The 23,250-nt window shown below is 46.3% G+C and overlaps 1 protein-coding gene and 1 long non-coding RNA gene across 2 annotated transcripts; one reads left to right on the top strand and one right to left on the bottom strand.

The window, feature by feature from the left end:
• Positions 1-1,783: 1,783 nt before the first annotated feature.
• FAM174B (family with sequence similarity 174 member B) lies at positions 1,784-21,441 on the bottom strand. Its single transcript, XM_030498232.1, has 3 exons — positions 21,093-21,441; positions 12,940-13,071; positions 1,784-5,567 (listed from the first exon to the last, which is right to left on the bottom strand). Exons 1-3 carry the CDS (start codon positions 21,365-21,367, stop codon positions 5,564-5,566), a joined length of 411 nt encoding a protein of 136 aa, XP_030354092.1. The 5' UTR covers positions 21,368-21,441; the 3' UTR covers positions 1,784-5,563.
• A 40-nt stretch (positions 21,442-21,481) lies between these two features.
• LOC115613006 lies at positions 21,482-22,490 on the top strand. The gene is made up of 2 exons (XR_003993230.1): positions 21,482-21,724; positions 22,314-22,490. It is a non-coding gene; the product is annotated as an uncharacterized LOC115613006 (long non-coding RNA).
• The last annotated feature ends 760 nt before the right edge of the window (positions 22,491-23,250 follow it).

Below are 23,250 nucleotides of genomic sequence, written 5' to 3'. Positions count from 1 at the left end.
AAACCAGAGCTAGAAGAGCATCGGGCCTCTTGGAATTTGGTAATTACCAGCTGATAAATAGGGAGATGAACTATCTTCAGTGATGTGTTTGTGCAGCCTGTTTGCAGACTACTTGGTCTTTAAGTGATTAGAGCTATTCCTGTTTCATTCTCTTAACAGAGCTCATTGTCAGGCATAATTCAAATCGTCTCCGTGTTAATGTCTCTCTGACGGCACTTGCCAAACATTGCTGGCAGTTTTGCAGTTATCAGTATCCAGGCATCCAAAGATCACTGACACCAGGACACAAGAAAGGCATCCTTCCCTTTCCAGGGTTATAAATGTGTATTAGACAGCTCCATTCAGTTAATCTGGCACTTGCACACAGACTTCATAGTAAAAGATCAGCTTGTACAAAGGTGGCAACAGCCACATACAGGGGAAAGGGGAAGTAGAATTATACTCTGGCCCACACAGAACTCTTCTAGATATTGACAAAATAACCCTTTAATAGGACTCATTTATATATATAGATAGATAGATACAGATATATATGAAGACTGTGTGAGGAATCTGTTGTGCAAGAACTTGGTTGTAGCTTCAGGTTTCCCCCATGTCAAAATTCAGAAAGGGTTAAACTGAGACCGGCCCTTTCTTCCCAGAGCCCTGGCTGCAATCATCTTCATCAAGCTCCAGCTTTTCAGCTCTTACTTAGCTAATAATTTACACCAGATCTTTGGTCATTTGCTCATCTTCCACTTGAGAACTCATCAGGAAGTTAAGTGCACCCAGAGATTGTGGCTGCTGCCTTTGCATTATGTGGCATTTTCACTTCTGCAGCTTATGTTAAGATGAGCCTGTCCTACTTAGCCACAGCTCGGTGTTAGGTTGGGGCTCACATTAAGGGGTCTTGAACTTCCCACACAAACCAGCTTTGCTGCACAACAGCTGGCTCGTGGCTGAGGCCTCATAGCATTTTGCTGAGTATTTTGAATTAGATTGAGCTTTACTTTACTGGTAGGATATAATGTAAAAAGCACCAGCTGGACAGCAGCTGCTTTTTGTCTGCAGCACTGAACTACTCTTTAAGACTATTACCAAAGAGATGAAGACATCAGGACAGGAGCAATGGTGCGGTACGTGGGAGAGGAGACAGGAAGAACTGATTTGTGCGTGGGGTACTGGATCTGTAGCTGCTTCAGGGTCTAGGAGTGTCTGCAAGAGGAAAACAGTCTTCAGAGTACTGCTAAAACGTACACAACAGTAAACAAGCCTCGGCTTGCCCTGTTCCTTATTTCTAGCACTCCAGCATCTTGTCTCGCCCTGATAGCCACAAGACAAACTTGATTCAGAGATGGCGAACTTGGTCAAGCAAGGCTGAAGTGGAAGGAAGTGCTTTAGGGCTGTGGCGTGGCGTGGCGACCCCAGGGATGGGACACGGCTTGGTTCACTCGACTGGGTTTGGAGTCTGGGACAACAGGTTTACAGTTTGTGGGCTCCAAGGTACTGAACATGGTTGTAGTCAAAGGTATTGAGATCTTCCCTATTGCTGAGGTTTTGACATTTGAATCCAGATGTAGGCCTGGCTTCTTGATGGTTGATGAGGGCTTTGTGTGATTAAACATATTCCTCCACTATGCAGCTAAAACCAGTTTTCCCCCTTGCCACACTCTGGATCAGGGTCACAGGACAAAGGGACTTGCACCCCTCTAATGATGGATCGCAGAGGGCTGTCCCAAATTCACCAAACTTCAACAAGCAACAGCCACTCTCCCATTCCCTCCTTAGACATAACACAACACAATGGGGATTTCAAGAACATGTTTAATGATGGCAGTTTCTACTGAAACATGAGAAGTCCATTCAAACTCATCCTACCAGGTTTTTTTCTTAAAAAGAAGCTTTGGTCACAATGACAAATTCTCTTAAACATCGTTTAGAAAAGGTTCAAGCAATTGCACAAAACAAAACACACAGTTTTGATAACCCCTCACACAAAAACAGCAGCAGCAGAAACTCATCTAACAGAAGAAAAAACTCTTAATGAAAATCATAGCCTGCCACCCTGCAGAGATTATACCATGTACAGTGAACCAGAGGGAGCAGTTACAAACCAAATGCTCAAATGCATTAGTGCTTGTGTTCAAGCTTCATTAGTGCTTGTAGACTTCTACAAGTCAATCTGGGTTTAGGACAAGCATTAGGCTAGCCCAAGTTAGTGTGCTAAACAAGTGTTTGCAGTCATTTCCACATCTTCCGGGGGGGAAAGGCAGAAAAACCAAACCCCAAATACAAAGCCAGGGTGTGTAGTTCTGGCTTAAATCTGCAGGCAAGCACGGCACATTGACTTCTGGCTTCTCAAATGTAACCTCGGGTGACAGGGCTGTGGTTGGAGCAAAGAAGCTGCAGTTCTGCACAGCGTTCCTCCTCCACGGCGCAGCGTGTGCAAATAGGAAAGCCTCTAATTTGCCTGCTCTACCACTAGTGGGTAGGTTTTGTAAGCAGTGAGCAAGCTACAGGCAGACATCTGTAGTAATAACATTTCTCTTTTCATTTTCTGTAACAAAAATTATGCCTTTAAGAATGCTCCTGAACAAAGCAAGTCTGACTACGCAACACAAAACAGCAGCAGATACTAAGACACAGTCACAACCACATTAAACCTGCAGCGTAACATACACAGAACGTTAAGGTAAAACACTCACATAGTGGTTAATGGTTATTTCTTCTCTGATGAACTCCTAGAACTACCTGAACCAAACAGTTCCAATTCCTACAATTAAAAAAATATTCATATATATACTATTAGATGAGTCACATCAAGTGCTCTTAAAATCTTAACTAAATATAGCTATAGAATATTTAACCAGACACTTTAAATCACATACAGCAACTTCTGTAGAGGTAAACATTGCCTCACATTTGCAACAGCCATTGAGTATCAAACGAAGCATTTGGATTATATTCATGACCATGAGCAACGGGTGAGGTTGGCCTTTTATTTCCACCAAGCAGCTGCTGCTTCCCTATAAGCGCTTTTTAGCTTATGGCACGCAGTTTGGGATCTCCCTGAGGAGCCAGAGCACCCCAGCAGCAGTTGAGCACCTCCATCTTCAACATCTTCAATACCTGGTCCCTGTTCACCATTGAGATTTGGCCATGTTATGGAAAAGGTGGGGTTTTTTTAGCCACAAGCAATAGGAGTGGATGGCCTTTGCTAGCTGAACTTAGCAAGTGACCTGAAGTTGTTGGAATGAAACTCCTGATTTCAAGAACTGACTCACCCTCAGAAAGGAGAAGTGCCCTTTATGCACCTTTTCTTCTCATCTCTTACATGGTCTTGCCTTTCTTTTGTGCAAAGAGAAGGTTTCAGTCCCTCTCCACCACTCACCCAGAGTGCCTGACACTCAGCTTAATGAGTTCGGCAGAAGAGTGGACGTGGACATGTTGCCATGGTGTCTGCTCCATCACCTCTGGAAACGCAAACAGAAGCTTTTAACATCTCTCCTCTCAGCATTGCCACTTCTCTACTTCAAAAAGACTCAGTCTAAGAAGTTCAATTTCTGGTCTTCAGAGTACTTGTCCTGAAGAGACACAGCATCATCCAGGCTAAGTCTGCAACCTGCTTTAGCTAAGTGGGGAAAGAGCCCCAGACCTCATCTCAACCCGCAGCACCTTTCAACCTACTCATCCCTGTGACTCCTACCAGCTAGAACACAACCTGCTCAGCCCCATCCTCACCTCACAATGACATGTTAAATATTGCTTAGTAACAGTAATATGGAATGACTCAAACTCTTTCCATGAATGAAAATAACATAGCATTTTTATATTGCCTTGATGACTAATACGAACACAACTGTCTGCTGTGGGATTTTTTCCACCCAGGCTGTTTGCAAAGCCTTTGCTGAGTCACAGCTAGGGAAAGCAAGCTCTGTTACAGGAGCTTCTTTGATAAGAGTGTAAGGCTGCTGGGAAGGAAAAAGATTCCCCTTCACCTCATTTCACTGGCTGCAGGGCCCAAGGGAGCTGGGCAGAACTGGGGTAGGTCATGGTACCATGACAAAGCAGATCAGTATTCTCAGCAAGCCCCAAATCCCAATAGACGTTGAAAAAGAAACTAACTAAAAACCCAAAACTGGCAGCTCACTGCACGGCTGGTGCTTTGCCAGGAATTCTGCAGTCTCCTTGAGGGGTTGTAACTGCAGGAGGCTAGTGGATGGTCAAGCAAACAGTGGGACAATGCTAAAACAATTGGAAAATATGCATTCCCCAAGAAAAGCGGCGTTCCAGCCAACTTAAATACCCAAAATGAAAGGTGTTAAGGAGTGCAGTAAAGTCTGAATTGCATCTGTGGTTACTTTAGAGGAAAACCACAAAGTAAAGAAACTAAACCAGTTAGGTTTGCCCTTTCTAACGATGGCCTGAAAGTGTACATGCTTGTGGTCTCCTAAACTCAATCCAGCCAGATGCAGCAATCTAATTCTCATAGTGTCATCCCACAGCTCTGACCTCTGCAGCACGAAGCATAGCAGAGTGATGGTTAAAAATGCATCCTTGAGTTAAATGGGATTTGTCAAGCAAACGGTAGAGGAAAACTTCCAGTTTGATACAGATTAAGATCACTTACATGAAGCTTCCATGAAAAATAAGAGGTGTTCTTTCTGCAAGCTAATCATTCCACATGAGGGCTTATTTTGCTTAGAAAAAAAGGTAATATAGATGAATTGTAGACAAGTTACAGTCAGCACAGGACAGTACAAAACATTGCTCTCACTCCCTGTGGAAGGGCAGAAAATTACAAAAATATATCTTCTTTAATCCAAGATTGTTGTAGTTTAGGGCATGCCTGATTCTTCCTATTTCCCTGCGGTCTCACTTATTGAAGTTGGTCTGATCAGAGCTCCTTGGGACAATGAGAATAGCATCATGAAAGCTTAGTGCAATTGTTGTTTTAGAGAAAAATAAATCAGTAGCAAGTCAAGAAAATCTTCTCTATGAGTCAACCTCTCACCCTCTTCCCCCAGAATCCTACACTGAGCACAGCGTGTGTCACTTCAGCATGTTTTTACCATCTAAATTCATAAGTCACCTCCGTAAGACCCAAAAAATACACTCTATTTCTTTTTAAACACATGATCTGATTAACAATGACCAAAGTTTAGCAGTGACTGAAGTACTGAATTAGCATCTTAGAAAACAAGTCCTTGGGCCAGCTTGGTTCAATCTTCCTTGCCTTTTTCCTTCTGAAAAACTTATTTAGACCACAGTGAGCTGGGAGTCAGTACACAGGGTTGCATCTTGTCATGCTTTAGTGACACCGCAGCCCTCCTAAAGCAAGAGGGAGTTGAGTTTGCAAAGAGGAACTCTGTTCCAACACAGTTTGGAAACCAGGGAACTGAATGGTGCTGTTTTGGTCAGAAGATCCACAGCCTGCTGTACAAACAGCACCTTGAGGAGGTGAGGCTTGGTTTGGTTGTAACGCCGCAGAGATGAAAGCCTCCCCTTTCACGGTTATGGCTTCAGCAGGTCCCTCGACAGCAGAATGACATCTTGCAGGGCACCAACACTCCATGGAGCTGCTTTACCTGGAAAGCAGAAAGAATTAGTACAGCTGTGGGTTTGCAATTAAACAGTTCACAGACAGAGATGAGAACCCACATGCAAAACGGTAAAAAATCCAAAAGCACACAAAGGAAAAGGCAGCATCATTCGCTATGACTGCCATCAGTTCCCTCTAGCAGCTGATTTCTGTGGTGACGCTGGACACTGATGAGATGTTAACACCATGCCAGAAGCAGCTAGACCAAGTGAATTAAAAACCCAGGTGCTGAAAGATCCTGCGACCTGCCATTGTGCAGAGCAGAGAAGGGAGTGTGCACAGGGCAGCAAATGAAACAGCATCTTGGACCTCTCGGCTTTTTACACACCAGCACAGCCCTTAATCCATCAACACCCGTGGCCTCTCCTCCGTGCTATGGATTCTCCTTCTGGTACCCTATTGCTTTAAGTGCTCCAGGGTTCAAATAAGAAAGTCTTAATAGGAACTTGTTACACCCCATGAAGGAGGTGCGAGGCCTCCCATAGGACTGCACTGTATCATGGACTGAATGAGCCAGCAGGCTGTGGTGTGCTCTATAACCCCTGTTACAGCCCATAAGAAAAGAACCTGGCCTGCCAAAGCCAAACAGAAATTGCTTTTCGACCATCTCTTTCTTTCCCTGCTGTGGACTCATGGGAAATCCTTAAGAGCAGCACCAAAGCTTTGGCAATTTGTTGTATTTATAGCAGCTGACTGTGCCAGTGATTTAACCTGCACTGCTGCCCGCTGAAAGAGGAAAAATTAAGCTGCAACAAACCCCAGCACGATTCACCAAGCACCATCCAGAATGGCCTGAAGCTCTTGCTGGCAAAAAATCCATTAGAGCTCCTCCCCTGAGAGTCAACACCTTGCTCTAACAAGCAGACAATACCACGCTCCAGTCAGAGCTGCACACACAGTCAGAATGTGGAAAAGAGGTATTCAAAGGGAAGACACCGATAGTGTAACTCTCATTTTACAGAGACTCCCAAAAGACTCAAGGGTATCACAGGCTGAGCCCTGCAACTGTGATGAAGATGTTTCCACACAGTTCAATGCTATCAGTGCTTGAAAAAGGCATGAATCCAAAAATCCAGATTTTACATGTGGTGCATCTTTCCTCTAAAACATCCTGCAAGCTCTCAAAAGCCCTTTAGTCCCATGATGGCTGAATAGACATCCCTGCCCTCTTCCCTCTGCCTGCCACCACTCCTTACACATAAATCTTTCTGCTTTCAAGAGCTCTTTGGAAGATGCATTCCTAAATTGCTTCTGTATTCTGCTGCTAGAGAGACAAATGACAATCCATGTGGAAAACAAACTGAGGAATTTCACTTAGCTGACAGGAAGGATGGAGGCTTCAATCCGCCCAGGAAAAACTTCCAGCACTTATTTAGGAGCCTGACGTTGGGACTGGGACAGTTCCAGCTCCGGCATTTAGATTCCACGTTGTTCCCTAAGCCCGGGCTCTCACGTGGCACGTGTCACCCTGCAGGGACAATTGTGACATCCACCCATCTGGGCTCAGGGAGCGTGGCAAGGGCAGAGCATGCTCCCTCCAACAGCTGCAAGTCAGCGGGGAGAGGAGCCACTGCGGATATCCCAGATTACTGAAGTGCTTTCAAAGCCTTTCATGTGCGAGGCGCCACAGAATTTATTCAGTGCTTGTCTTCGGTTTTCTATTGAAGTCGACAAGAAATCCCCCAACGAGCTGTGCCAGCGTTAAGCTTAATAAGCTAACAATTTTATTTACCTTTTCAGAAACTGGTTCTTTCTGCAGCTGTTTTAATCTCATTTCTCTTCTTACACCAAACAAGTCGAGTGCTCTCTGATGGGGGATGGATGCTAACACTGCTTTGTCAGGGACGTTTGCGCGTAACCTACTTTACTTCGCTCCTCCCTTCTCACATATCACACAGTGCTGCCTGCCTGATGAATCAATGGCTTAGCTCCATCAAGAAGATCATGAAACCTATACAACTTTCCCTGGCTTCTTGAAAGAAAGGGCTAAAGGAGCAAAGAGGAGAGGGAAATCTTAAGATCATCTGGTGGGGTGAGAAAGAGCGCACTTGGAGGATGGGATTTAGCTTTCCACTAACTTGTTTTCCAAGATATGCAGCAAGTGCAATCCCATCATAAAACATGAAACCAAATCTGACATCTGGAAAATGATGATGAATACAGTCCGTATGGTCCAAAAATCATTGACCAGGGATACTTTTTAGCCTTCAGCAGCACAGAAACACACATCCTTCCCATGCTCGGTTTGCTTTCTTTGTGTAGCTCTATAATACTTAGAGAACAATTCCTGAACTTATCTAAATGCCTCTTTCAATACCAGAGCAAAAACATATAGAAAATCATCCTCCATATTATAAAAAAATAGTTCCCATGAAGCTTTTTAAGAAGGTTTTAATGTCTCTGATTTGGCATCTTTGCTCTGTGACAATCTTTGATTTCTGCTTTCAGCCTCTTGTCACACAGAAATTCTGCTTGCAGGATTAGAGAGGCCATTGACAGAACTGCTTCCTCTGCTACTGAAAATGAGCTCGCAAAGGGGGTATCTAATCCAGCACACACACACACACGCTTCTGCATCTGCCAGAGGCAGGCAGTGGGTGGCTTTTGCATCCCCAGAAAGGATTGTGTTTAGTTAAGATTTTGAAGTGGTCTCATTAGTCTGCTTTATGGGAGGAAGGTGGTTATTTCTCATTGCTTCACTGCCCAAGGGAAGTGGGGGGTGGGATCTACCAGCAGCCCAAAACCTTAAAGCCTCCTAAAGAAAGAAAAAGGAAAAAGAAAAGGAAAAGAACAACCTTCATCCAACAGCCCAATTTATACTCTCTGCTGCTCTTTGATGGCTCGTGTAAGACTGGAAACAAATACACACAAGGACAAAGCATTGAAGGAAAGAAAATTAACTGCATGAGAACAATTGGAGAGGTACACGTCGCTTCTCCCCTGTTGCTGCTAGACACCAACTGCCTTTTAATTAGTGTTCCTTGCATTATGGAGGGGAGACAGCACGGAATCTCAGACTCCCCCAAATACAGATGCAAGTGCCAGCATGGATCTTTCAACAATGGGACAGGACCTCAAACAAACCAGCTCAGAGCCTACCCACATCACCTGCAGCAAAGACTTATGCTACAAACCCAAAACCAGACCTGTGTATCAGCCAGAGCAGGTTATTACTGGGGTAATGTACTTACTATTACGTACAGGAGGTACTCATTATCATGGCACTCCTGGCCAGCTCTTCAGATTTTTCCCTATTGCCACGCTGATGGTAACCCTAAGTGATCTGAAAGCATAGGACTCTCTTCAGTACACAAAAGTACCACTTGAATTGAATAATGCTTACAGACCATCACAGCCAGTGTGCCCCTGCAGCACTGCTCTTTGGAGAACTGGCTTCCCTTCCACTCCATTCCCATCTCTTCTCAGAAATCTGTATTTTAAAAGTACTTTTGGTGTCTTTCTAATGGAAAGCACTGTTCAAACACCATCACAAATCATTGCTTTATGGAGAATGGGCCTTTTTCTCCACAGTTTCAAAACCTTTAAATCAAATATGAACAGGACAAAAGATTCCAGCTAATTTCACGAGATATTCAGGAGCCAGGGAGATGTTGAAAATTCTTGGTTTTAACAGCTCTAGAAAGCTATTTTCTGATGTAGATACAGCAGCACATATGTTACAACAGCGAACAATGGGCAGTCCAGCCTGAGGCATACCTTTCAGTACCAGCATTGTCACAGAGAAATAAAGAATTGGGAAATGAGAATGATTCTTGTCAGCCATGGCACTGCACCACCGGATCGTGCTGCAGCATGGGGCTGCGTGAGGTTTAGCCTCTCTGAAAGCCATCCCAGTAATGGCAGAGTCACCAAACAGCACGTGGTCAAAATCCCCTCACCAAGACATGGTAGCACAGATGGGCCAGAAGTGTGTTGTGCCATAAGCCAAGTGAGCTCACTGCTAGGAGGCTGCTGGAATAAACCTGAGCAGCTGCCACAACTGATACTGACTGCTGGCAAAGATGCACCTTCATTTGAATTGAAAAACAAAGAGATGAAAGAGGGCAGAATACTCTACCTGTTGGTACTTGCCAGGAGACAGCCATCACTCCTGTCCCCATCACGACTGCTGCACCTCGTGACACGTTGCTTTAATTGTTTAACAAGGTGAAACAGCAGGATCACCCCATGCCTTATGCACCTGCTCTAGTGACACCTCTTCAAGTTCACACCTGCACAAATTTGTTTCACTCTGGTTTTTGGGATAATGGAGTAGCTTTCCTGATGTAGCAATTAACAGAGGTGCTTTTGAAGCTGCAGGCACTTGCTGAATATCCAAATCAAACCGATCTCTCCAGTTGTGGAGCTACCTGTATTTCTAACTCCCATTAACCACAGAGAGGAATAAAGTTACCTCTCCTTACCCAGTCTTCCTGGAATCTGCACTCAGCTACAAAAAACAAAGGAAGTCTTATATGGCATGAGATAACTATTTCCTGAATGCCAATGTGGGGGTTAGGGTGCTGGGGAAGGAACCCCAACAGAAGACCTGGTAGAAGTGAGTTCACTGACTTACTACAGGCATGTCTGAGATGCCCTTTCTGCAGCTCTAGCCCTCTCTTCCCACCTACACACGAGCACCTGTGAAGAACCTCCTGACTGGTTTGATGGGGATGTCGGTGGTCCAAATCAGTGATTCAGATTTACAAAGAAGTGTCTTTACTGGTGATGGGAGATAGGAACTGTTTGGGGATGCAGTCTCCAAGCCACACAAAGGAACTAGAGAGCTTGATACAGCAAATACATCCTCAAATAAGCAGTCCCAAAATCAGTATTACTAAGGGTTTGTCTGTAAGATGATCTCCCCTGCTGAACTGAGGTAGCTCTGTTTGAGCTAAACAAACATATGCCTGAAAGCAGGACTTCAGAACATGGGGAATAGCTGTTGCACTGTGGCAAAAAGGAGGAATTCCCACAGCTGAAAAGAGGACTGGTTAACTAAGAATCAAAAACCCGTACGGTCTCCAAACAGAACATCAAACAAGGTGAAGAGCCATTTGTACTGCTAAGGAACCCACAAAGACAGAATAACTTGTGTGAAAGCATCAGCGCAGTGTGTGCTCTGAGGAAACAACGTCAGATAATACGACCTCCGCTCCCCCAAGTCAGACTGTCTCCAGCAAGCTCTCGTCTTTGTTCATCTAGTATTTTACTGTTGGACATCTTCTCCTGAAGCACTGCCATGATTGAGAATCTTTGTTCTCGCTCTCTGGAAACCCCTCTGATCCCACTACCAAAATCTCCCAGGGAAAGTACTCGGTTAAGAGGAGGAAGGGCAGGAGACACGGGCTGTTAAAGCAGCCTGTGGTAAGACAGATCGCTGCACTAGGGTTTAACAAAGCTTGGTCCCAAAGTAGAAACTGCACAACCTGAAATGATCAGAGCGAACACAGGGCAGCTACAGAGAATGGCAATGGTCAGGCAAGGACTGATAGGAGGCTTCTAATTCAAGAACTAATTGTTTACACATAAAGGCACAACACACACCCTTCATTGTTCCAGGGCTTCCAATTATTGCCTGACATTTATAGAGAACTAACACAGCTATTATAAAAACAGCCAGCAGAGCAAGCAGTGGTATGTGTTCTAGATGCTGGCACACATGTGCTCAGAGCAAGTGAGTTGTTCAGCCCCTTCCAAACTTAGGAGATGGGCAACATGAGTCAAGTCTGTAAAATCTCCCGTTAGGAGTTGTCAAGACGTGTGTTTTTATAATTAGGAGAGCTTATTTCAGCCAAAGTGAGACAGATTTTAGAGTAGGCCTTATTTGGATGAGAATGCAACTCAAATGCTGTGGATGGCTTGATGCAAATAAAAATAAGAGATGCAGATACCCTGATGCCATAAATCAACATGCAGCATCTTGATGTGCTGAGTGGTTGCTATAAATCTCAGGCCCAGAATAGGCACCAAAAGTTTTGGGTTGTCACATCACTTCTATCTCAAAAAGACAAACACATTTAAGGAAAGTTTGTTGCTAAGGGGTAACTGCTGACAACATCAGTGAGGGACCACAGTCCTCTCTTTAGAATCATAGAATGGTTTGGGTTGGAAAGGACCTTTAAGATCATCTAGTTCCAACTCCCCTGCCACGGGCAGGGATGCCTCACACTAGCCCATGTCACCCAAGGCTCTGTCCAACCTGGGCTTGAACACTGCCAGGGATGGAGCATTTACCACTTTTCTGGGCAACCTGTGCCAGCGCCTCACCACCCTCACTGTAAAGAACTTCTTCCTTATATCTAATCTGAACTTCCTCTGTTGAAGTTTGAACCCATTACCCCTTGTCTTATCACTACAGTCCCTGATGAAGAGTCCCTCTCCAGCATCGTCATAGGCCCCCTTTAAACACTAGAAGGCTGCTCTGAGGTCTCCACGCATCTTCTCTTCTCCAGGCTGAACGGCCCCAACTTTCCTAGACTGTCTTCATACGGGAGGTGCTCCAGCCCCTGATCATCCTCATGGCCCCCTCTGGCCTTGCTCCAACAGTTCTATGTCCTTCTTATGTTGAGGACACCAGAACTGTACGCCATACTCTAAGTGGTGTCTCACAAGAGCAGAGTAGAGGGGTAAGATGACCCCCTTCGACTGCTGGTCACGCTTCTTTTGATACAGCCCAGGATACAGTTGGATTTCATCAGGTTCCATGGACTTGTGCACATTCAGTTCCTAAGATGATCTCAAACCTGATCCTCCCCTACAGTGCGCCTAAGGTCTTCATTCTTATAGTCCCTGCATCTGCCTTCCAAGACTTGGAAGCAGCACAGCTAGAGCACTTGCCAGTGAAGCCCTTGCGAACCTCAGTGTCACAGAACAACGTGTGAGCACCCTGGTACAAACCCAAAGTTAGTGGAGATTGGTCATCATTTCCCTCCCAAGCTCACAGCGATGGCAGCGCCTGGGAAAGCAGCCCTTGATCCACAGCCCTCCATCCAGTGTGTGCACAGACACTGAGAGCACACAGGAACCACTGCCAAGAGCTGTCCAAGAGGGAGGTTCAGTCTGTTAAACCTTATTAGCTATTTGGGGCACTTGGATCCCGTTGTGCTGCTCTGCAGAGGAAAGTTGAGGGCAGACAGCCTAGGGGTAGTGATGTGGTTATCACAAGAGCAGGAGAGAACAGAGCAATGTGTGCTGAGAACAGGCAGAGGGGCCGTAAAGTGATAAAACTTGGGCAAAGTGAAAGGGAGACTGTGACTGCCTCATCTCTGCCAAGTTGGCCCAGCACAGAAAAAATTGCTGTCTTCACTAGTAAGAGCTCAGTGAGCAAGCCTAACAGAACAGGCTCACAGCAGTACCTGTATTTCACATCAAACACTGTTGAGTCTTCGTCCTCATCGTCTTCTTCATTCAGAGGAGCCATTTCTACCCGCTCAGCTGGAGTGGTGATTATGTCATACTTCCTGGTCTTCTTAATCCTCTTGCCAGACCTGAAACAGAGAGGTAGGAAGGAAAGGATTGTCTTTATTCAGTGTTCCTTGAAGCTGTTCCCACCAACGCGGAATCGCTGCCTTGTTTGATTCTGGCCTCTCCAGACGCGCGGGCTGCAGAGCCTCTGTCCCTTCCCGCTGCCTTTCCTAGGCCACCATTTGTACCTGTCAGTGTAGAGCACAGTTTCTCATCAACTGCAATCCAGATCAATGTCAGTCTTTCAGCTGCTGACAAACCAGAGATGCTCTGGCATCCAGGGCAGGCAGGAGCAGGGCAGTCCTCTGCTGCCACGCTCGAGAAGTCAGATGTGCGCTTAATCAGCTGAAGCAGCCAATGGCTTAGTGAACATGTTTAGATGCGAAAGCCCAGGTCAAGCCCTGCTGAGACAAGGCAATGTTCTGGGCAGGATTAGGAGCAAAGGGGTGCTGATGCTGGGTACAAGCAGCCTGCTCTCTTTCCTTGCTATAAGACCAAGCTCAGGACTCCCAAAGCAACCACCCTGAGCCTTGTCTAAGAAGTTTCATGCTCTGTGCTGTGTAGGTGCTATGACAAATAACCAACTATCATTCAAAGCTAATGGTAGATACCACCTCTCCTCTTACAGATACCAGCCCTATTTTCCTTTTGAAATGGAGATGCTCAAGCATCTGCATGTCCCATGGTTTTGAGATCTATTTTCTAACACTTACTCTCAATTAACAAACACTTGGTGCATGGCTTTTCAACTAATTTTCTGCCTCTAGCTTGAATTGTGTAGGTTCTTTTTATTTCACCTACTCCTTTCATGCATATTAAGAGGGTCATGCTGCTCATGCATGAATCCAGTTTTGTGATTACACATTAAAGGAGGTGCTCATGTGTACAGGGAGCCTGCAGGGGGAGAAGAATTTTCCCCTTCACCTTCCATAAAACAAAACTGGCAGCAGCCAAGCGTGAGAAGGGAGCTGGTGCAGGCACAAGCAAGCAGCCCCTAACTTCTGGTTACCACAGCTACTGCTCTGAGCAGACACCATGTCATGAGCATGCTTCCACCATCAAGAAGTCTTGCCCTGGCACATCATGCAAGGCGTGCTGCACTCAACATTGACATTTCTGCATCGAGAATGATGGCTTTTAAAGCGTTACACAGCGGCGAGAACAGAGGTGTGAGCATCACAGAGAGACCGAGACTCAAGCCCTGCAAATGCATCTCCACCACTACAGTCCCTTCCAGGCTTAAAAGGAAACTTAAACCAGCAAACAGCTCCGACGTGGAAGTCGTAGTGCCTCTCTCTGCCTAGCACTGCTTTTGGGCAGTAGTCCAAGGCTGAACAAACAGGTCCCAGCCCTTGGGATGGAACAGTTTGCATTTCCCCTCTGTTCTGAAGGCTAAGATTGCATCAGAAGCGAGAAGAAAGTCATCTCCTGTCGTCTAATCTTTGTGGTAATCTGTGCCGCTGTGTCACACAGAGCACAGGATGGTTTGTTCTATTACTGCTGTTGTTGAAACAAGCAATTTTATATCCAATACAGGAGGACTCTTAACCCAAACACTTGAAAATCCTTTTGAAAACACTTCTCTATATTATTCTGCTTCTCAGCCAAGACCTAGCAGCAAAGTGATGCAGGGAGGTCTCATCTTACAAGTAATGAAGTGCTTTTACAAGAAACAAACATTTACTCACACTGTGAAGCCTAAACATAGACCAAAACTAACCTGTGTCTACCTGTCAGAACAAACCACGCACAGCCTCATCACTCTGCCTTATAGATACAGCCTGCAGGGGGGTTCAAAGGTTCACCCATTTAAGACCCTACCTCCCTATCAGGCCCACTTCACTGAGAGACATCCTCCCTCGTGCCCTCCATTAGCAAACATAACTTATTCTAAGGAGTTCATCTTACAACAGTTAATATTGGAGGGTTTGAAGCAATTACTGCAGAATAGGTACTTTTAGAAATGGAAAGTTAGAACCCTTTAGCCTCCAACCATTAATTAGTCTATTTGGGTTAGACTTTAAAGAGGACCTGGAGCAGAAGTCGCTGCGTAGTGATCTATTAATCCTCCCCAACCCTCAGCTTTAGAAAAGGGAGGAAGCTCATTTTGCTGCTGGTTTTTGGCTAAGCTGCTACGATCAGTTCTTTGCCACTGGCAGAGCAAAAGGGGCTTTCCTTGCCTCTTCTTCCTCAGTTATTTCTATGCCAGATTACCTGGATTATTTGTTATTAAGCTGTACTTTTCAGTGGTCCGTTTTCCACACTTGCTCACTGAAGCTCCCCTAGGCTTCATAAACATGAGAAGGAAAGCTTGGGAATGCCCCTACCCATCAGGAAACCATTGTGCATTAAAACTCCCAAACCTCAGTAAGATCCCTGTAATCATCAGGGGAAAAGTACTTTATCCAGTGGGTGGGAACAGGCAGCATGTCTTGTTTACAGGCAGGCAGCAGAGTACAGGGCAGGAACTGCAGAATACAAATGTTTCATGAACTTTGGAGGCCTCCTGGATAGGATCAGGGTATGTTAACCCTCATGGGCAAAGGGAGAATCCCCTTTCCAGCCATGTTTGTGTGTGGGTTGTTTTAAAGCAAGCAAGAAGCATTTTGGAAGCTGTGGTCAGAGTATGCCCCTTGCATAACAAGCTGAAACACTCCCAGAGTGGTTTAGCCAGAGTAGAAGTGGTATTGGGTATTTCAGTGCACAAAACTATTTCCACTTAAGAAAAAACTCATGTTGCTTCTGTTGTGTGACTTCAGCCACCTTCCTGTAATTAAAAGGGGGTGCACAGAATCACCATGGGTGTGGAGTTAACTGCAACCAAGGATATTAACCTTTCACTGTAGAGCAGTGCTGCTCCCAACACAACCAGCTCGCTGGTGTTAGCAGAATGCAGGTGGAGTGAGCACAGTGCTTAACAGAGAGAGGATGAAGTGGGTTTGCACACTGGCACTGCCCTTGGGCTCAAATGCCTGCGGCACTGTGCACCACACCAGGGTCTGGTCCATCAGATATCAGATGTACTCCCTCCACCACACCACACAGTGCACAAACAGAGATGGGCTGGAGCAGAACACTGACTTTGTGCCTTTGTATTTCGACCAGGCATCAGTCTCATGCAGCACTTCATCCTCCTTTCTGAGGCATCATGTGGTGGAGTAAATGCTCAAGTCAACTCACTAGTTCAGTATACTATTTATGTCTCTAATCTATTTTAGTCAACAACCCTGATATTCAAAGATAATGCTATTCTTGACCAGAGAGGGAGGTCTCTGCATTTCTCATCTAGCATGAACATTTCCTGCCGAGAGGTGCAGAGGAAAGGCACCATCCCCTAGGAAAAGAAAAAAAAACCAAAGAAACAACCCTATCCCTCCTTAGCAGAGTGCTTGTTGGAAGTCTGATTAAGCCAGCTACAATCTGTCTCCTAGAACTGCAGCAATGTTATATCAGGAATGGAATTGGGACCAGTTTATTTGCTGTTAATAGGCTCCCTCAGCAGTTTAAAGAAAAAAAGAAATATAAACCTGGAGAAACTCCAGGCTCACTACCAGCTGATGAATCAGATCAGTGATATCTCATTACAGTTCATCTGTCTGGGTATCTCTGCTCTCTGGATGGTGCTGTATACAACAAAGTTAAACCATGAAGCTCAGTCCTTACATGTTTTCTGTAATATATGTTTTGCTATAGCAAACTAAAGTGCTGTGGTTTTGAACAATCAAGTCCTTAAGATGGCATATATGCAGCCACAAAGAGCAGAAGCTCCCCTTGGTTAACTGTGCTGCTAATAACAGAGATGAATCAGAGACTGCTGCGGGGAATAACTTCAGGAACACCTAAATGGATATTGTTGTGGTTCAATGAAGCAGTGATGTCTGTAGGTAATTAAAATACAGCCACTCACATCTGGTGGTCAGTACCAGTGCCAACACGTACTTCCAAACATAATAGCACAGTCAGACCAATATTGTCAGAGATGTGCTCGAAATGTGTCCTTGTTTTATAGGACAGAGCTATAGAAACTTTTATGATTTACCCAAACTCTTCAAGGCAGCAAATCCTACAAGAAACAGCATTCATCCTGTTGCGACTGTTCACAGCAGAGCTATAAAGAGCTAAAGACAGTATGAGACAGCAGCAATCCCCTCTCCCTTCTTTCTGCTTTTTCACTGTCATGCTCACATCAAGACAATCCAGTCTGCCCAAAGACACAGGACCTCTGAGACCCAGGACAAATGTCCCATTTGTGGCTCTAGCTAAACTACATGCAGCTTAACAAAGCTTTCACGAATATATGTTTTGGGGTCAGTTGGGTTGGGTTGTATTTTTTCTTCTCCATTTAAGGTCATTTTAATGGTGAAGTTTTCTTTCCTGTTCCTGGTAGAGGTCTTGGCTTTGCTGGCGTACTCTAACTGGTTATAATACAATTAATTTCAAATCAAACTCTCTAGGGTTAAGCCTTGGATGGCCCAGAGCAATTGCCCAGCTCAGAGAACCAAGGGTCTTGTATCCTATGATCATATGCTTGAAACTCTCTCCTCCATCTCAGTAATTTATACCAGTTTTGCAATTACTGGAAAACTCAGTTTGAAGTGGGTTTTGAGGAGGAAATCAAAATTGAACCAGAAGCACTGAATTACAAAATATGCAGGTAGCTTTTCTCTAAAAACCTAGATAAATAGGAGCCTTTTCCAGCCTGGGTTCTGTTGGTTCAAGGGCAGGTCAAGACATGTAGCAAACACAGCGCAGTTGCCTGCAACTAAAGCTTCGGGTTGCTTTCAGCTGGCTCATCTGAGGAGAAGGAATTCACCTGGTTTCCCTAGAAGGCATATGGTCTACCAGCACAGATAGCCACAGCTGAAAAATTACACTTCTTGGGAGCTGATCCCAAGAATTGTATTGCAATGGAATGAACAGAGAGAGAGAAATAGGGCAGAATATGGAGGGGAAAAGGCAAAATCCAAAACACAGATCAAAGAGTGACTTTAGTAGCATGAACTGTTCATAAGCTGTCACAAGACGCTGTTTTTCTTAGTAATGCAAACTCCCCAACTACTTGACTGGGAACAACATGAAATCTGGTCTGTTGTGGAAATGGCTTTGGTTTGGGAGCATGCAGGGCCCAGGGGTATAGGGAATTTCGAAAGCAAGCCCAAAACTGAGCTTGCTTCCCCCACCAAAAAAACATACTATAGCAAATTAGACCTTGCCACATGCAGACAAGTAGCAAAATCTTGGCTGGCCTTCACAATCCACGGAGTGAAAGGAAATTCAGAGCACTCTTGATGAGACCACATTCTGAATCACACGACCACCAGCGGAATTCAGAGCGGAACGTTCCCAAAAGGGATGAAGAGGAATGTCTGAGCGTTGTCTTAAAAACAGAGCTGGAGAGCTGGAGAAATGCATTTATCCCAACTCAAACAAACAAAGGAAAAGAATATACCCATAAAACTATATAAAAATGAGATGTATACAAAAATAAAATGTATTAAGAAAGAAATCCAATGCCTGTGACGAGAATATCTGGCCACTCACTGGTTCATTTCATCTCTACAACCCATACCTAAAAAGATAATTTACTTCCAGCAATTTCACAGTGAAGGTTTAATCAAAGATTGGATTTCAGCAAAACCTCCTTAATAGGAATCCATGACACTTCAGGAAAAAAATCCCAATGTTTTTGACTAAGTGTGAACAAAGCTCTTATTCTGAGGGAGAAAAGCTCTACATTTATTGAGGGTAAATCCCTTATCTCCTCTGCAACAGAATCTCCTCCGATCGATGCTGTCAGCTGCAGCGTGACACTGTACAAACGTACCTGTTGGTATACTTGTCTCATTTGCAACTGGGATGACTGTTTACAAACAAGTGCTCTGTCACATAAAGAAACATACTCAGAAGCCAAAAGTTTCATTTTCCAGTTTCCTTGCAGGTTCTATTAAAGATATAAGAGAGACCTCAGAGGGTGGGATTTTTATATATATCTTTAATGCTGTATTAACTCTGATCAGTTGCGTAACAATGACTCGGACATGGGAGAATTAATGCATCAATCCCAAGGTTACTTTAACCTGGACCTGATTTTGCTGATTATGGTACAGGGAAAGGTCTTTAAAGGCGATCAGTTTGTTCTGTTTGGCTTAGAAACGTTCAGCCTTATGCCAGGTCTCCTTGACACGAGGTCTCGCTTTATAACCTAGAACAAACTGAGGCAGATGAAATAAACTCTCCAAGATCAAGAAGAACCAGGAGTAGAAACTTTTCATTATGAACTTATAGTTTTCTTAATTCTAGCTATATACCTACTACTGATTTTGCTGTGTTTCTCCATGGCAACTTTATATGGCTGCAAAGCAGCTGTATTGATTAAAACAAAAAATCTCTTTAATGTTTTACTGTGTTCTCCCAAACCACCTCACTTTAATGGGTAAGTTTATTTGCATTGTCTTTTTGCCAGCTGCTACAACGCGTAAGAGTAATTCAGCTAAATGTCAACTTCTTTATAAAATCTCAGTTCTTACCATTCCTGTCTTCAAGACCACAGTTTACCACCCTTGTGAACATCGCCCTTCCTACATGGAGGTAATTCAGAAGCAGGAGAAGCAGAGCATTCAGCTGCAGCCATCGCGTCAATACAAAGGAGCTGCTCCAAGACAGAACAAGGAAGAATATGCCTACTCCACTTGTTCAACCACTTCTGTCACCTGAGCCATGGCGCTCACCTCCTCCCCGCCACCGCTGCTCCACTCTCCGGGCTCTTTCCTGCTGCTCCTACCTGGAAGCCAGATGCCTGTTAATTACTGAGAGTTTGCAATCTTCCTGGTAAAGCTGGGCACAAACAGACAACTATGTTTTATTTGTAGACTCTGTGAGTCAGGAACAGCCTCATGCATCACGGGGACTCTCGCCACTACCCGGCGATAAATAATAATTAACGCTAACAGTGCCAATGGAGCTTTAATATTTGCCTTTCTTCTCCTCTGGCAACAAGCCGAGAGGAACACTGGCTTTCTAAAGGGACTGAGTTTGATTTGCTCATGTAATTTGGACATGACATGAGTTTCAAGGACCGCCTGGATAACTCAAGCACACGCCAGCACCAACCCACTCCACTCCAGCAGTGTGAAGGGCAGTGAATGAACCAGCCCACGCTGGTTATACCACGCTCAATGGAGGAGATCTGAGCACCAAGCTGATGCAAACCTCTGCCCAGCTTCCTGCTGCTCACCAGCACTTCTCCTGGCTCTGCGAGCAACCAGGAGTTTCTGTCCTCAGCTGAGAGCAAGAGGTTGAGTCCCTCAGCAATCTACCTGATGGAAACATCGGGGAGTTTGGTAACACATCACAGTTCAAGTCAGACCAGGACCGTGGTCTAAACCAACTTCAGCTTTTGGCTATGCTGAACCTCCTCAAGCCTGTCTGCTTAAGCTTCACTGAAAGCAAAAGGAAAGATGATTCATCTTCTTTTACCCAGCGGTGGCATCTGTGTTATCCCACGTGTGCACCAGACACGTGTGGCTGAGAATGGACAGGACCTCTCAGGATCAAGCAGGGCTGTCCAGTTGGGCTTTGGGTATCTCCATGGATGAAGCCCCCTCCCTGGATCACTTATCCCAACAAACTGCCACCCCCACCCCAAACCCACGTGTATTTCCATATGTTTAGCTGGAGTTTCACGTGTTTTGGTTTGTGCCCATTCCAGAGCTGGGACCCGTGTTCCCTAAGCCTGAGAAAAAGCCACCTGCAACCCAACTGCTGCCCTATTTTACACAGATTTGGAGGCCAGCAGCACCACTGCAACTGCCCAGGAGTTTCACGAGGCATTTACACACGGTGTGCTTGGAGTCAGGCTTTATCAACACTAATAACAGGCGAGCACCTCAGCACCACCCGGCTTCCTACCGCACCGGGGCTTAACGCCTCCAGCCCGACCCCCGGCCCCATTCCTCCTCCCCGGCCGGGGCAAGGGGAGCCCCGAAGCCGTCAGCCCCGACCCGTGAGCCGGCACCTGCCGGTGGAGGGCGCGGCCGGGCCCTACCTGAAGACGCGGAGCAGGAGGCAGGCGATGAGCGCGGCCGTGAGGCCGCAGGCCCCGATGACGGCGGCCTTCAGCGCGGAGAGGTCTCGAAGCAGCGCGGGCACGGGCCGGAGCTGGGCCCCGCTGTGGTTGCCGGGCGCGCCGGCCGGCTCTGCGGGCAGGCGGCTGCCGTTCACCGCCGGCTCCTGGCTGCCGCGGGCGCCGGGCGCGGCCGGCAGCAACACGGGCAGCAGCAGGCAGGCCCAGAGCAGCAGCAGCGGAGCCGCGGAGCGCATCCTGCCCGGCTCCGGCCGCCGCCGCCGCGCCGAGCCCCGGAAAGCAGCGCCGGCCCCGGCCCGGCCTGTCCCGCCTCCCCGCCAGGCACCGCCTCCCGCGGCCGGGGCCCCGCGGCCGGGCTGGGGCTCGGCGGGGCTGTGGAGGGGCCGGTCCCGCGGGCTCCGGCGCCTCCTCCTCGCCCGGGTCCCCGGCGCCCCGGCGGTGCCAGCGCCATTTCCTCGCCGATAACGACTGCTTTAATTACAACGCGCACCATCTGCCCAGATGCGAAGCGATCACAGGGCTCAAGCTGCGATCAGACATGGAACAGACGTGCCTGTGATGCCGGTTCAGCGCGGCGTAGCTGCTGAACTCAAGTATTTACAGACCAGATTTGCTGGGTTTTGCCTTTCTTTTGGTCAGCCAGGCTTTGCTTCCCGATTATTTACTTGTATTTCACGTCTTGAAAATCTTAAAGATTGATGGAAATCTCAGCCACGGTTCTGCAAAGCATCCCGGGTGTGCTGAGCATGCAGTGCCATCCGCTGAGCCAGGCAGCGAGAGGGAATAGGGGAGCACGGAGCCTGTGCTAGGATAACTGCTAAGATATAACTTACTTTGCTCCCTGTATTTAGTATAAGCATTAGCTTCCCCGCTGCAAAGTAATTGTGGTGGAGGAAGAGGGGTATGTTGCCACCGAAATGAAAGGGAGAAAAAGGGAGAGAAGAGCGAGCTGATTTCCTTCCTATTAAACTCTATAGTTCAAGGGTGGCATGGCAGGGTATAATCTGTAGGAATGTGTGACTAAACTGTGAAAAAGATTACAGGGATGTATTCCTGCTGGCAGTGTCCCGTTGGAAAGGTGGCAGTGAAATAGCGCATGGTTCATCGGCTTCCCTGACCAATTGGGATGCTGTATGGAATGCCACCCACTCGGTTATAAAAGCATCCTATGTTTTTTTGCAGGAAGTTCTTTGGGATGAGGGAGTTTTGACATGGACGGCGTGCAGAAGGCCCCCCTAGGCTGTGTGAATCGGTCATTGTTGCAGCTTCATTTCATTGCTTGCTTTTTGTGTACTTGCCCAGTTTCCAAGTGGGGCCCCACTTTATTTCTGTTCAGGAAAAGAAATAAACAGATAAGAACCAAATACAATGCGGCTGGGCAGGAGGTCAGATCGGTGATGCAGGCTCTGAGCGCTTCTCACATGATTTATTATTTGTAAACACTGCCCCACTATTTGTAAACACGTTGGCCCTGCCTGTTCTGAGATGGTTGCCAGCTGCTGCTCGGCTTCTGTCGGATTCCTCTTGGTTGTACCCTGCTATTCCTCTTGCAGTGCTTCTCCGCAGCATGATGTGGCAGTGTTCAAGGCCAGGCTGGATGGAGTCTTGGGTGACATGATTCAGTGTGAGGTGTCCCTGCCCGTGGCAGGGGCGTGGAACTATATGATCTTAAGGTCCTTTCCAACCCAAACCATTCTGTGATTCTATGGAAGAGGAGTAAGGGGCTTCCAAAGCAGGAACCACCTCTGGCTGGTCACAGAGCTTAAGGTGCAAATCCACATCTACCAGTCGCCTTTGCTTGTCTGTGTGAAATCAGAGCTCCACAGTGCCGTGTGCTGGGCATGTACCTAGTCAAAGACACTCTTCACCCTCAAAAACTCGTATTTCACAGTCACCGTATGGGAATCCTGGGTATGAATCCACTTGGGATTCTGCCTTCAGTGCTCAGCTGTTAGACAGGAGTGATGGGTAAACACTAGATGATGTCTCACGCTCATCCTTACATCTGTTCCTTTGGTTTTCCTTGGGCAGGGAGAGATGAACAGCAAAGACTCCTCCTAAGCTTGCTCAAAGCTGGCTTTGCCATGGAGTGATGTGGGGTGGGTGGGCAACACAAAAT

This window comes from Strigops habroptila, chromosome 9 (assembly GCF_004027225.2).
Source record: "Strigops habroptila isolate Jane chromosome 9, bStrHab1.2.pri, whole genome shotgun sequence".
Lineage (NCBI taxonomy): Eukaryota > Metazoa > Chordata > Aves > Psittaciformes > Psittacidae > Strigops > Strigops habroptila.
This window is presented reverse-complemented; position numbering and strand designations above follow the sequence as displayed.